Below are 13,042 nucleotides of genomic sequence, written 5' to 3'. Positions count from 1 at the left end.
CGCTGAAAGAACTAGCTTTCCGCAGTCAGTCTCGAAGTCGTTCTGGCACCGATGCCCAAACCCCGTCCAAGTGAAGATAAAGTCTTGGTGAGTGATCACCCGCTTGTGAATCCGAGCGTCTGAAAATATCTTTCGTCGGGCGGCAAGATCCCAGTCAAATGGTACGGAGGTTCCTCCCCACATATCAAAGACAACATTCTCGCCCACCATGGTACGCTCGATGCAATCCGAGACAGAATCGGGAAATACGAGTATGTGCTGGGAGACACTTTTTCTCAACGGTGGTCGCCGAAGGCAAGCAAGTATATATAAATACGTCCGTTTGCCTCTTCCTCACGCCCATTCTCTCCTCAAATCATCTTCTCTTTGCACAAGCATTCTCTCGTCCCCTTGAGCCTTCATCCCATCTTCTCGCAGACTTTTTGCTCCGCATCTGGCTTGAACTGCCAGAGCTCGTCAGCCTTGTGGATCGACAATTCGTGATCATCACCAGGTAGGCCTTTGGTCCTAGACTTCTGGGAAGTGATGACTAACACGAGGCAGTCATGTCTTCTCTACTGCCCATAAACTGGGTCATACCCATCGCAGTAACAGCGGGAGGCACTTTAGTGAGCAAGCTATTGGAGGACTGGCATATTTTTGGCGACAAGGATCCAACTCCATACAAAACCAGAGTTCGCATCTGGGCCGGGATGGACTACAACAGAGCAAATGCTAGACATAGCAGCTTGGGAGGGGCGAAGCCAAACGTCCGCCTATACGACGAATTGGGAAGATCCCTCGGCACTACAATTTTCATCCCGCCAGAGGGTGCGATACCCGAGGGAAATTTCAGAGACTACGAGATCGAGGGCTATGATCTGGAAAACGCGAAACCAACCGACGCTTGGGTGCACAGTAACGCTCGAGCAAGTTATATAGCAATTTCGGCAAGTAAGTGGGCCTTTTTCATGGGCGACCTTGGGCCTCACTGACCTGAAAATCCTAGACGGGGACGACGCCCTCTGCATCTCTGCCATCGCCATCACCTATCCTGATGGTGGCTCCGACCTCATCCTTGGGGACATTCCGTCCAAACTCTGTGGCTGGAGAAGCTATGTATCGGCAACAGAGCTCCCTATTCCTGGACAGAGAAGCGCCACCTACAGGCCGCAGTGCTTCTGGATAGACGGTAACGACTCTTTTGGAGATCGCAAAAAACCCTGGGCAAAGGGTTCGAATATGCCGTACACTGTCGCCTTCCACATCCGCGATTTCAGAGGCAACAACGATACTGTCAATGCCTTGCAGGAGAACAAAGACTTGTTCTGTAAGAGTTCAGGTCGGATGGAAGCTTGGCCTGAAAAGCAGAATGGCAAATTACATGTGCGAATCAACGTCTTCAAACCACCTCTAACATATGACGGAGACCAACCTACTTATCTCGATCCCAAATATGTAACCAACGACAATGTCAAGCAATGGGCCTTAACCGACACAACACTAGCACGTCGACGTACTGCTACGCCTGTCCTCGATCGGCGGGAGACCGATGCTTCCACAGCCGACGAGGAATCCGAGCCGAATGAAATGCACCAACTTTGGTGGGCTCTTTCGACGAGCACCGAGCTGGATATGAGCGCCGAGTACGTTTGTAGCCAGCCAAACATGGCGGGTCCTCATTACGCCAATCTGCACGAGGGCAAATTCTGCAAGCTGGATGACCATACAGTATGGGATTTATGTGGTGGGGACATCAAGACGAATTGCTTCGACATGGACAGCCAGGTCCTTTGGGGTGAGTCGTCCGCCATGTCGAACGCCACCTTCACCACTCAAGCTCTGAATGTTACGGCTGCGAATCCGATCATGAGCCTGCAGTATCGCATTGACATGTAAATGGTCTCTGGTAAGTGTCGACCTTCCCCCACAACTGATGGCCAAATTTAATGACTAAGACAGCGCGATGGAGGGGAATAGGCGCATGTAATGCGAACAAAGCGGAGCTTGTCGCTGATGCTGACGGGATTGGTTTGGGTACGCCCGCCCCTTTTGGTCTGCCTTGGTCGGATATCATCAAAAGGCATATCGACCTATTGTTTACCTGGACGGAGAAGTCCAGGGACATTCCTGGAGGGCGGAAGCTAACAGAAAGGGGTGAAAGAATCAAGGAGCGAAAATCCCAAAAAAGACATCTCCGGCAGGCATTTATGGAAGACTGCAGGAAGGAAAGACTGTTCCACGGGTTAGTTCGATGGCATCTAGTTCCTCTATGTTGGGTTCGGTTCATGGAAACGGTTGAGATTGAGATTGACCGGTCCTTCATGTGTAATCATCTGGCCTTGGAAGTTATCAAGTATGCGTCAAATAATATATTGAGCGACGTTCAATTACTCGTACATTGCCGACCGCTCCTGGGCTCTCGTGTGGCTCTTAATTTCTCAGCCTCGTCACATGATCTCAGCCTTGTTTACATCATATTTCGACGCGTCTCGCGCTTGTGAAACTCCAAGTCGACGACTTCCAAGTCCGTAACTAGTCGGTAGTCGAGAGACACCCCAGCATTTGTCTACACTATGCATCAAGCGCAATGATACAAGTCCATAGTTGAGCCTGTCTGTCACCAACATACAACAGCGGACGATCCTCCCCTCGATCCTTCACCATGCTCGACACGCTATACAAACTCCCCCTCATCTCCTCCCTTCTCAACTTCTCACCCTTCCTCCCGCCTCTTGATACTCATACCACCACCATTCCAACCTCTCAATCTTCATGTCCCAATCCACCATCACTATCCTGCCCGTTCCCTCCGCCCCGCGAGATCAACACATGCTGCCTCAACCACCCAAGCGGCCACTTCCTCCAGACTCAATTCTGGGACTCATCTCCCGCCCTGGGGCCCAACACATCCTGGACCATCCACGGTTTGTGGCCGGACCTCTGCGCCGGCGGCTTCGACACCTTCTGCGACTCGTCACGCTCGCACTCACCCTCTGACATCCGCACGTTACTCACGTCCCTGCTCAACCACACGCACACCACGCACGATGACCTCCTTGATTTCATGGACACGTACTGGCTCTCGCTCGACGACCAGCCCCAACACCTCTGGGCGCACGAATGGAACAAACACGGCACATGCATTTCGACCCTCGACCCAGATTGCTACCATTCCCAGGAGAACCCCGACCTGTCCGTGCTGGATTACTTCGTCCACACGACATCCCTGTTCCGCACGCTCGACACGTACACGCTCCTCGCCGAGGCTGGCATCCTGCCGTCCCGCCATCAACGCTACACGCTGCGTGAACTCGAAGAAGCCATCGAATCTTCTCCACACGGATACCCCGTGACATTTCGATGCACACACGCCGGCGAACTGAATGAAATATGGTACCATTTCTCAGTCATGGGTTCGCTGAGGAACAGTTATCCCGAACACGAGCACGAGCACGAAGACCCCAATGAAAGACGTATGTCACCACTCCTCGACGCATCCACTGTTCGCGACATCTTCGTACCCACCAACCCTGACGGCGCAAAGTCGAACTGTCCCAGCCAGGGCATCAAATATCTTCCCAAGGACAAGAATCCTGACGGCGGCCACCCTGGTCCTTCTCCAAGTCGTACCACAACCACGGCGACTAGCACGACCATTCCCACATCCGCTCCATTCACAGGGAAGGGCCATCTTGCAATCCATATCCTCGACGGTACCTCTTCCTCTTCCTCTCCCTCTTCCTCTCCTTCTAACGAATCACCGCCAACGCAAAACATCCTGTCCTCCTCGTCCGATGAATTGTTGTCAACACAGAGAGGCTGCCTCATCCGCCTCGGACAGTGGTACGTCTCCGGGACATGCGCGACCTTCAAAGCACAACCTGACATTGTCGACCCCGGCCAAGCACCGCTCTTCTCCCTTTCGTCGAGTTACTCGCCATGCGTGTTCAGCGTACGCACTGGCAAATTGGAGTGCACGAAGTCCACGACGGTCCAGAGCATATTTTCTACAGACAACGAGAACCCGCATGTCTTGTCATACCAAAATAGGACGACATTCTACGCTGACCATGTTCCGCGGCGGTTCGACAAGGTCGACATTTATGCTGATGATGGTGATGGCGAAAGAAGTGTCCAGTTGGAGATACATTGGGTAGCTGTATAGGTTAATACACGCGCTGGATCTGTCCACGCTTCTCGGTTCTACAAAATAGTCGTTTTGCCAACACAGAACTTGGCCTGAATCTACTTTTGACCCGGAGGCACCAAATCCTCACTGCTTCCCAAACTCATTGCTCCAACTCGTCGACCCATCTTCCTCACCTCACGGACTCCTGCGCCAAAGAAGTTCTTCACCATTTCTCCGCTGAGTTGCCTCTCGCGTCTGCGGCGCGACTTGATTACCTTCTCCTCGCCACCATTTACAGTGACCACTTCAAGCGGCGGAGAGAAAGCATCGGTTGTCGGGGCTGTGGGCGGGATGCCATGGCCACTCTCTAACATGGCACAGTCAAGACTTCTCACCACCGGGTCAAATTTGTGGACCTTGCTACCAAAGGTCTCACCACGGTCTCTTTCTGCAAGGGGAGTGTCCTTTGAAATTGATTGCGATTCGAGATTTCGACTCCCGCTCTTAACCAGACCAATGGACAGCACACGTGAACCAGAACGTCGATGAGTCTCGGCAGCTCTGCGTGCCGCTCGAGCTTCCCTTTGCTTCATAACCTGGGCTCGAAACTCGGGAGAACATTCAAAATACGACGTCCTGCGTCGATGCGACTTTGATTCACTAGTATCTGGCTCCGAATCGGTCTTGACCGTGGGATTTCTTTGCTTCTTTGTAATCGTAGGAATAAAGGATGCCAGATTCCCCGTCGTCTTGCTTTTTGCCATGCCGCCGTCGCCGTAGAATGCATTTGGGTGGCTAGTCATGACAGCTTCGGCGTTGATGCTCGAGACAACACTTGTCGGTGTGGAGGTGTTGCCAGGAGAGCGCGGCAAGCTCCACGCCATTGAAGACCTTAAGCCACCACTGCCCGAAACCTTTAGTCGTGGGTCATTGTCCGAAGGAACAGAACTTTCTGCGCGATAGAGACTCTGACGCTGGATCCCAAGCTTCTCCAACAGTCTAGCTTCGAAATTTTCAAGACTCTCCAAGGCTTCTCCTGTCATACAACATTGTCTCAATTCCTTCAAGGAGGTTCTGATTCGAGCTCTTTCGGCGGTCTCAAACATGTGGTCGAGCTTCTTGTTGGTTGAGTCTAGGAGGGAAAGCGGCTTCGTACTCTGCATCTCTTCTTTCCTAAGGCGGTCGCTCAAGGACACGTACCGGCCGGCCCAATACTGTGTGCTCTCTGCACGACATACCTGGGTCTCGTCAGTTTGGGGTTTGATCTACAGGCGAGTCATGTCCTGCCTGCTTCGATTTCTCCACTGGTGGTCCACTCCAACTAGACCCCGTCGCGCTTGTCACTGTCGTTGCGGTAGGGGGATCACTATCGACGCAATACTGATTGGCTATAGTCGGATTGATTGAGAGTAGGCGGCCAGATGAGGATTTTCGTTGAAGGGCAGCAGGTCGTCGAGGTGGTATCGCGTCTTGAACTGGAAGTGTAATGCATGGTGTGCTCTTATGCCAGTCCGTCGCCCAAGGCTGCGCTGTACCTGGTGGTGACGGATATTCGCTCGCTGCATGACGTCCTCCGATTGAATTCCTGAGGCGGATACGGTTTACGGCCGCTTCTCTCTGTACTTGTAGCATCAATTCCATCTCTTTGTCTGTCATTCTGCTTTCGTTTAGCACATCTGCCATGTGGAGTTGACTTGCATCATCGTGGTTCCTCCTCAGCGTTGATACTGTAATCGAAGTCGGCTTTCTTGGAGACGGCGTCGAGCTCGTCGAGCCGAAGCACGTCATGTTCCCAAGAGTTTGTGTTCTTGGTAGTGGCGGCCCGAGTGGTTGCAGCAAGCGTTTCGGAGTGATGTCTCGTGGCAAGGAAAAGAGGTTTGTCATGGTCTTTGACTTGGGAAGGCCACTGCCATGTTTGAATTGAGGCGATGTTGCGGATTCTGGATCGTTCAAAGATTTTGTCGATAAATTACGGATGTAGAGCTGTTGTCGGACGCCAGAGACATCCTGCCGAGACCGGTGAGCGTACGGCGGAAGAGATTCTGGGCTGATCGATGAGGATTGAGGCATGCGAAAGGATGAAGGAGGTGCACCATCATTGAGATTCCATGGTTTCCTAAGATTTTGTCCTTGATCGAAGATTGGCTTGCCCAGCCCTGAACATGCTTGGTTGCCGCCGATACCACTCGGTGTGGCACGGCGAGATGTGCCAGATGTTGGACGTGGAATGGCAGAGACAGATGACCGACTACTTCTGGCGCTGATAGCAGCAGGGTCAGTTGGTGTTGATGACTGCGGCATTGTTCCTGGAATTGTAAGGTGAGCAGAATGACTAGATCGATACGATTGGAGATAGTAGTTCAGCGAGGTGTGAATGATGAGAGAGGATTTCATCAGGAGGCAACAACACATCTGTTCCTGCTTGGGATTGTTTGTTGCCGTTCGTGCCTTCCACATCCTCCCTTCACGTTCCGATCACGAACAGATCTTCGTTGTTATCATACCCACTTCAGGAGAAGATCAGAAGGAAACAGGAACAGCAAGGAGAAAGAAAATGATACTTCAAGCCATATTGCATCTCACAGAAGGGTGCATGATGCGGGAGGCAATAACACGACATCAGAACGATGCGTATGTGCACTTCGCTTTGCGCGCGCTCAAAAGCAAAGGCATGGTAGAACGACGGCAAGAGCATCCACGGGGGCATGATCTGACGATCGTATCTCAGACGGACTCTAAAGGACATATCAAGGTCAAGCATCGTCTCTGCAGGTTGCGTTATTCTCTAGCTGTTTCTTGGTCTTGTCACGACATCAAAAACCTGGTGGCAGTCTCCTCAGCCTCGTCAATGGGCGCTAAACCCGACGCAGTCAAGCGCAGCTTGCTATACGGAGTGGACTTCGGTGGACTCAGCCTCGTGTTGGATGTAGAATGATATCACATCATGATGTAATAACTCACAGTCTCGTTGCATTGGTGGCTCCTACAAATATGTGGCCAGCAGTACCTCCTACTGACTGCGATTCGTTCTCGACCCAAAAATCTCTGAAGTACACGACCATTCCTTGAAAACCAGACCAAATCCCACACCCACCGCTCACAGAAATCCATACCAATACCAACACCAGCACCATGTCTGAACAATACAAGGGTCAAGATCTTATGGACATTGCCAGAAAGGCCGAGCAGGACCTGAATTCCGACAAGGCCAAGCACGGCGCCCAAGACGGTGGCTTTGGAGGAAAGACCGTCCACGGAGGAAGTGACAGCAGTACGCCCCGTCCCGTCCAATACAATCCAATCCACAGTCTTTGCACGCCGCTCCTCCATACTGACAAACCCATAGCAGTCGAATCCGGCATCGATCAATCCGTCACCAACAAATTCCCCGGTAGCACAGCCGAGTACGGCAGCAAAGTCTCTGGAGCAGGCAACAACCGTGAAATCCCTCCCGAAGAAGGTGGTGACATCCAAAAGGGAACAGGAAGACCCACAAAGGCCGGTGACTTCGACCAAGGCGAGCCAGGCGAGGGACCAGAACATATTGCTGCAAGACGAGCTCAAGAGTATGGCGGAGAGGATGATGTACGGAGTAACATCAGGAACTAAGCCACGAGACAAAAGCATACTTTGATCATCATCCCAGCATTACCTGGAGTATTGTACATTCCACGTTCCATATGGACATACCAGCGGAGAAGATAAAAATGCCTCATACCAGACCATAATATGACAAGCTTGAAAACACCCCATTCGACAAGAGAGCCATCTCATGGAGATTTACCCCTTCCCACGTAACGCCATGCTCAAAGTTCCAACCCAGGTTATCCTCGTCGAGGTCTCACAACGCCTTGACAGATTGGAAGAACGGGTTCGCCATCAACTTTTCGTCGCTCTTGACCATATCCCTCATGAGTTTCAGTTTTTCGTCCTTGCTCATATCCTGTCCCTCGACCTGCTCTTTCCATTTCTTCAACATAGCCTTCAATAGCCTGCTCCCCTCCTCAGCTTCCTCTTTCGAGTACTCATCCTTCTTTTCCTCGCCAGTCACGGCTGTGAAGTCTTCCAATTCTTCGGCCTTTCGTCGAGCCATGTTGACCACCTTTGCTGGGAATCTCACAAGTTCAGCAACGTGGATACCAAAGCTCTGATCACTGATTCCGGGCTCGACTCTGTACAACAGCGTGACTTCCCTTCGTTTCGTCGAACTATCACCGTCGGTCTGATCTCCCACAAAGGCAACAACATGCAGATTCTTCACAGCCTTTGGATACTTATCTGCCAGAGCAGTCAACTCGTGGAAGTGTGTCGCAAAGCAGCCGAAAGCCCCAATTTGAGCCACAATCTCTTCACTGATTGCCCAGGCGAGACCGAATCCATCGTACGTACTCGTCCCTCGACCGAGTTCATCAATAATGATCAGCGAGTCTCTAGTGGCACTCTTCAGGATATTCGCCGTCTCGAGCATTTCAGCCATGAATGTCGAGACGCCTTTGAGCTGTGAGTCCGAAGCACCCACACGAGCAAGAATGCAGTCAAAGATGGTCAACTCAGCTTCAGAACATGGCACGAAGCATCCGATCTGGGCCATTAGGGCAATGCAGCCGATGGTGCGGATGTAAGTCGACTTGCCGCCCATGTTCGGACCCGTGATGATCAAAAATCTCGATTCGTCTCGCTTCAATTCGACATCGTTGGTGATGAAGTTGATGTCGTCTTGAGCTTCCATACAAGGGTGCCGTGCTTCTCTCAAAATGGTGTCGCCGGTTCCACGTTCATACATTTTGGGTCGGACATAAGCCGTCGGCGCGTGAACGGAAACATGTGCAAGGCTGACGATAACATCCAGGTGAGCGATGATGGCGGCAAGCTGTTCAATGACTGGAGTGTATGACGAAGCTACCGAGACGACTTCAGAGACCAGTGAGCTTTGCGTTCGGTTGTAAGCAGTCGATAGCTGATCGTGCTCTCGCCTCAATTCTTGCAGTTTTTGAGTTGTGAAATAGACTCCATTCTTTTGTGTCGAAATTTCCTTATAACTCGGCTTGTTACGTATACAGCTGGCTTCATTGCGCGTAAGTCTGAAGCAATAACCGTGCACTCTGTGGTTCTCGAGGAACAGTTTCTTGTCGAGATCTTGGTTGAGATCCTTGCCGGCTCGACGATGCTCAACTTCCATGTCGTGCTTGATCTTGTCGAGCTTCGTTCGTATGATTCGCAGTTTGTCGTCGAACTCGGGTTTGATGATAAACTCATGGCGATCGAGTGCATCCAGGTCAACCGTTGTTTCTACCATCTCTGCGAGTTTGCCGAGGAAATTCGACAACTCCTTGAGTTTTGAGGTGTACTGTGCTTCGAGCGGTATTTGATATTGTTCGTCGACGACGGTCTCCAAAGCTTCAATAAAGCCTGGAAGACGGATGACAACCTGGTAAGCGCGGACCACGTCCTCAAGATTGGCCATTTTGCGTTGAAATTTTTTCGCGAGCCGGTACAGGTCGGGGATGGAGCGCAGATGTGATTCTTGCATAGTCTGTCGAAGTTCTGTGTCAGTCACAAAAGCCTCCACAAGTTGCTGCCTAGTCTCAATTTCGGACAGCTTCATCAATGGTTGCTTGAGCCATTGGGCTAGTAAACGACCTCCTATTGGTGTCTTGCAGTGGTTGAGGAGGCCAAATAGACTCATACTCTTCGCGCCATCCCTAGGGCCGGGCATAAGATTGAGGGCTCTAAGTGCAGCAGCGTCTAGTTTCATGAACTGGCTCAAGTCGTGCTGGTAGAGTCGATACTGACCAAAATTGCTGGGATCGGTCAATGCACCAAGATACTTGATCAAAGCAGCTGCACTGCCCATAGCCAACTTGAGATCCGTCTGAGGTAACAGGCCCGTCGCATTTTCTCCTTTAAGGAGTCTCGATAGATCCTGATCAATGTCCTTCGTCCCATAGTCGGCAGCGGGTCTCTCGGAGATGGCGATATTGCATGAGTCCGCTATCTGTCGTATCTTGGCGAGTTCGGGATCCTTTTTCTGCCCATCGTTTGCCACGACACACTCCTTGACACCAAGTTGAATGAGTAGGCTTTCAAGGTTGGAGTAGAGGTCGTTATCGAGAAATTCGCTGACACCGAGCTCTCTGACGCTTGCATCTGCAAAACAAACTCCCACGCTTCTTGCCTCGCCTGCCTTTGCGCTGACCTTGACGGCCAGAATAATTGGTGCACTGTCACCTTGACTGTCCAGGCCCGAACCTAGCTCTTCCTCGACCGCTTGCAAGTTTCCAGGGCTAGCCTGCCGAGCCAGCTTCCATTGTCCCTTTCCACATGCCTCCCATATCTCTACTCTTTTACCCAGTTTAAAGAGTGCTTCGCGGAGGAGGTTTCGGAAAACAGTGGTTGTCATTGTAACACTCGGAAGGGCATTGTCACTGCGACCGAGATTTCTGATGACCGCAGTGGTTTTGTAGACAGTCCTAGCAATGAATTCAGCGTCTTCGCCATGTGCTGAGTACCAGTCCGTGCGGTCGAAGACACGAATCGTGCTGGCTCCATCTGGCTTTGAAGGTAAGGAACGAAAGGTCCGGATGAAGCCACCTTCATCGTCAACCTGTACCATGAGTCAGCCATGTCCATTATGGCTCTTGGACTCGTCTTACCTTGAGTTCCGGCCTCGACGCCATTGTGAGTTACTATAATTGCAACAAGTTGTTGGACTTCCCCCATCAACAAACCATCGAGTGACGCGCAACTGGAAATAGCGCGTAAAGTACTGACAAGACGCGACCTCTTGGCACCTAAAAGAGGACCACCCGGCCTGCGCCGCTTCTAGACAGCACTCACCAACCTAGACACTCCCTTCTCTCTCCCTTCGACGCCTGATTCTTCTCCCGCGCTAGATAGGGATAACTTTGTTGTCCTATAGAGTCACCATTCTGGAAGTCTTGTAAGTAGGTCGGTGGGTGGCCTGCCCTCGATTGTCTTTCGATGCTAGAAAATATCACCTTCCAATCCTACAGTAAAATAGACCTCTCTCCCAGTACGAGGGCACTAGAAAGGTCTTTATGGACGGACATTCGTCTCTTTCGTACTCTACCTAAACTTTTTCGTTCTCGAGCCTTATTCAGACGGTTTTTCCATCTACACCATTATGAAACGGAAATATACTTCACAGGTGCATCACATTTGGCAGTGTCCTGTGGTGTGGAGACAGCACGACCATGGCCATGATCGAGATCGAACCCACCGGACGAGCTGACTATCTGTGATCGCTATCTTACCGTCATCGTCTTGATCTGCGTCCCATTCCCCATCGAGTGTGCAATTTCCACCACGGCGCAAGATCCTTCTGGACAGCCATGGCAGAATCTTCATCAATGACTGCGGTATTCAGAGCACACGCTTGGAATATTGGCTTCCCCTGCCCGTTTACGCCTCCAGAAAAGTCTCTGCCTTCTCCGCCCTCTCGATGATTGGCGGCGGCTTAGCGATCCTCTGCCGGAAGATGTGTCGTTTGATGAAGTATGGAAGCGACACGGTCAACTCATAGGTGATGAAACCTTTCGTCGGGACCGAGAAGACCTCTGCGAGAGACGTCAGCGTGAGGCCAGATCAGACGAGCGAAGTGTGACTTACGGTCCAACTCTTCCAGGGTGAGCTGCTTGGTCTCGCGGACGAAAGAGAAGATCATGAACCAGGCGACGAGGTTGAGCCCAGCATAGAATGCGACTAGAGTCACCGTCAGTGTTTAACACCGAAGAATGCAATAACAGTCTGCTTACAAGCTCCAGTTGGAGTCATGACGGTCTGCATTCAAGGGAATGTCAAACTCAGGACGCCAGCTACAAAGACATTGTGAGTGAGGTCTCAATGGCCGGGGGGTTTTCTGAGATTCCACCGAAAGTATTGTTGATGCACACGGCCCAAGCCATCCCTTGCTCTCGCTGGATGGTAGGGAACACCTCGGCAGAGTACTGGAATGCGACTGGTCCTTCACCCAAAGAGTAGGTGATAGTGAAGAGGTAGACGAATCTGTGAGACTTTAGTATCCAGCCGAGGGTTGCCAATATGCCGGGCGAACTTACAAGACCACCGGCCCAATCTGTGAGCCACGGCTAACCGACGTGTTCAGAAGAGACAGGCCACCGGCTAGTAGGAAGATAGACATAAAGGGGAAGGTCTGCATGGTCGGAAGAATCAGTTGTCTCTGCACACCAAGCTCGTGATACGCGAACTTACAGCCAAAGTCAAGGTTCTTCGACCTTTGGTGTCAATGAGGAACAAGGCCGGAATCGTTGAAACGACCAGAACAGCACCATAGCCCAGGGACGCGTATAAGGCCTAGGAAGCGGTGTAACCAGCATTCTCGAAGATGGATGAGCTATAGAACGAGATGACTACCACGGTGTCAGTACTTTTCGTAACGCGACAGGCGGCAAGTGCCTCACTGTTGATACCGCACATCTGCTGAGCGATCATGACGGTCGAGGCGCCATAGCTGGCTCGCCTGATCCTGAATACGGCGAAACAGTCCCACAAACGGGCGAAGTAGCCCGCGCCACTCGCCTCTCGCATTTCCTCCTCATATATCACCCACGAGTAGTAGTAGTCCCGTGCGGCGATGATCGCATGAGCGCGCAAGCGTGACATGAATCGAAACCCTTGAGCGTATTTACCATGCTTCATGAGCCAGCGAGGTGACTCGGGACAGAAAAAGATCCCAACGAGAAGGAAGAGGGATGGGATGAAGGCCGAGCCGAGCTGGAGACGCCAGGCGATGGCACCCACGTCTTTGACAATCACGTTAGCACAGAAGCCCAAGAAGATACCTGTCAATGATCAGCCAAATGCCTCTCTCGTGTTGGGCTTAACCTCACCAGCCACGACCCAAAGTTGCCAGAACATGACGAGAGCTCCTCGAATTCGAGCCGGGGCCAT

General features: G+C 51.7%; 7 protein-coding genes across 7 annotated transcripts; 3 read left to right on the top strand and 4 right to left on the bottom strand.

Annotated features, from left to right (window-relative positions):
* The first annotated feature begins 326 nt into the window (after positions 1–326).
* PV05_09419 (uncharacterized protein) lies at positions 327–2,360 on the top strand. The gene is made up of 4 exons (XM_013455758.1): positions 327–493; positions 544–933; positions 989–1,888; positions 1,942–2,360. The coding sequence occupies exons 2-3, from the start codon at positions 546–548 to the stop codon at positions 1,876–1,878; spliced, it is 1,278 nt and encodes a 425-aa protein (XP_013311212.1). The 5' UTR covers positions 327–493; positions 544–545; the 3' UTR covers positions 1,879–1,888; positions 1,942–2,360.
* A 177-nt stretch (positions 2,361–2,537) lies between these two features.
* On the top strand, positions 2,538–4,231 carry PV05_09418 (uncharacterized protein). Its single transcript, XM_013455757.1, has one exon. The coding sequence runs from the start codon at positions 2,645–2,647 to the stop codon at positions 4,145–4,147; it is 1,503 nt and encodes a 500-aa protein (XP_013311211.1). The 5' UTR covers positions 2,538–2,644; the 3' UTR covers positions 4,148–4,231.
* On the bottom strand, positions 4,179–6,412 carry PV05_09417 (uncharacterized protein; the record flags this gene model as incomplete). Its single annotated transcript, XM_013455756.1, has 2 exons — positions 4,179–5,376; positions 5,417–6,412. The coding sequence occupies 2 exons, from the start codon at positions 6,410–6,412 to the stop codon at positions 4,228–4,230; spliced, it is 2,145 nt and encodes a 714-aa protein (XP_013311210.1). The 3' UTR covers positions 4,179–4,227.
* A 648-nt stretch (positions 6,413–7,060) lies between these two features.
* On the top strand, positions 7,061–7,862 carry PV05_09416 (uncharacterized protein). The gene is made up of 2 exons (XM_013455755.1): positions 7,061–7,382; positions 7,458–7,862. Exons 1-2 carry the CDS (start codon positions 7,244–7,246, stop codon positions 7,718–7,720), a joined length of 402 nt encoding a protein of 133 aa, XP_013311209.1. The 5' UTR covers positions 7,061–7,243; the 3' UTR covers positions 7,721–7,862.
* On the bottom strand, positions 7,730–10,827 carry PV05_09415 (DNA mismatch repair protein msh-2). Its single transcript, XM_013455754.1, has 2 exons — positions 10,765–10,827; positions 7,730–10,715 (listed from the first exon to the last, which is right to left on the bottom strand). Exons 1-2 carry the CDS (start codon positions 10,786–10,788, stop codon positions 7,953–7,955), a joined length of 2,787 nt encoding a protein of 928 aa, XP_013311208.1. The 5' UTR covers positions 10,789–10,827; the 3' UTR covers positions 7,730–7,952.
* A 706-nt stretch (positions 10,828–11,533) lies between these two features.
* On the bottom strand, positions 11,534–11,905 carry PV05_09414 (uncharacterized protein; the record flags this gene model as incomplete). Its single annotated transcript, XM_013455753.1, has 3 exons — positions 11,534–11,688; positions 11,741–11,833; positions 11,887–11,905. 3 exons carry the CDS (start codon positions 11,903–11,905, stop codon positions 11,534–11,536), a joined length of 267 nt encoding a protein of 88 aa, XP_013311207.1.
* A 41-nt stretch (positions 11,906–11,946) lies between these two features.
* Positions 11,947–13,042, bottom strand: PV05_09413 (uncharacterized protein; the record flags this gene model as incomplete). The annotated part of the gene is made up of 5 exons (XM_013455752.1): positions 11,947–12,136; positions 12,190–12,284; positions 12,344–12,445; positions 12,506–12,933; positions 12,982–13,042. 5 exons carry the CDS (start codon positions 13,040–13,042, stop codon positions 11,947–11,949), a joined length of 876 nt encoding a protein of 291 aa, XP_013311206.1.

The sequence above is a fragment of the Exophiala xenobiotica genome (assembly GCF_000835505.1).
Source record: "Exophiala xenobiotica strain CBS 118157 unplaced genomic scaffold supercont1.6, whole genome shotgun sequence".
Lineage (NCBI taxonomy): Eukaryota > Fungi > Ascomycota > Eurotiomycetes > Chaetothyriales > Herpotrichiellaceae > Exophiala > Exophiala xenobiotica.
Note: the sequence above shows the minus strand (reverse complement) of the source record. Positions and strands in the feature narration are given on the sequence as shown.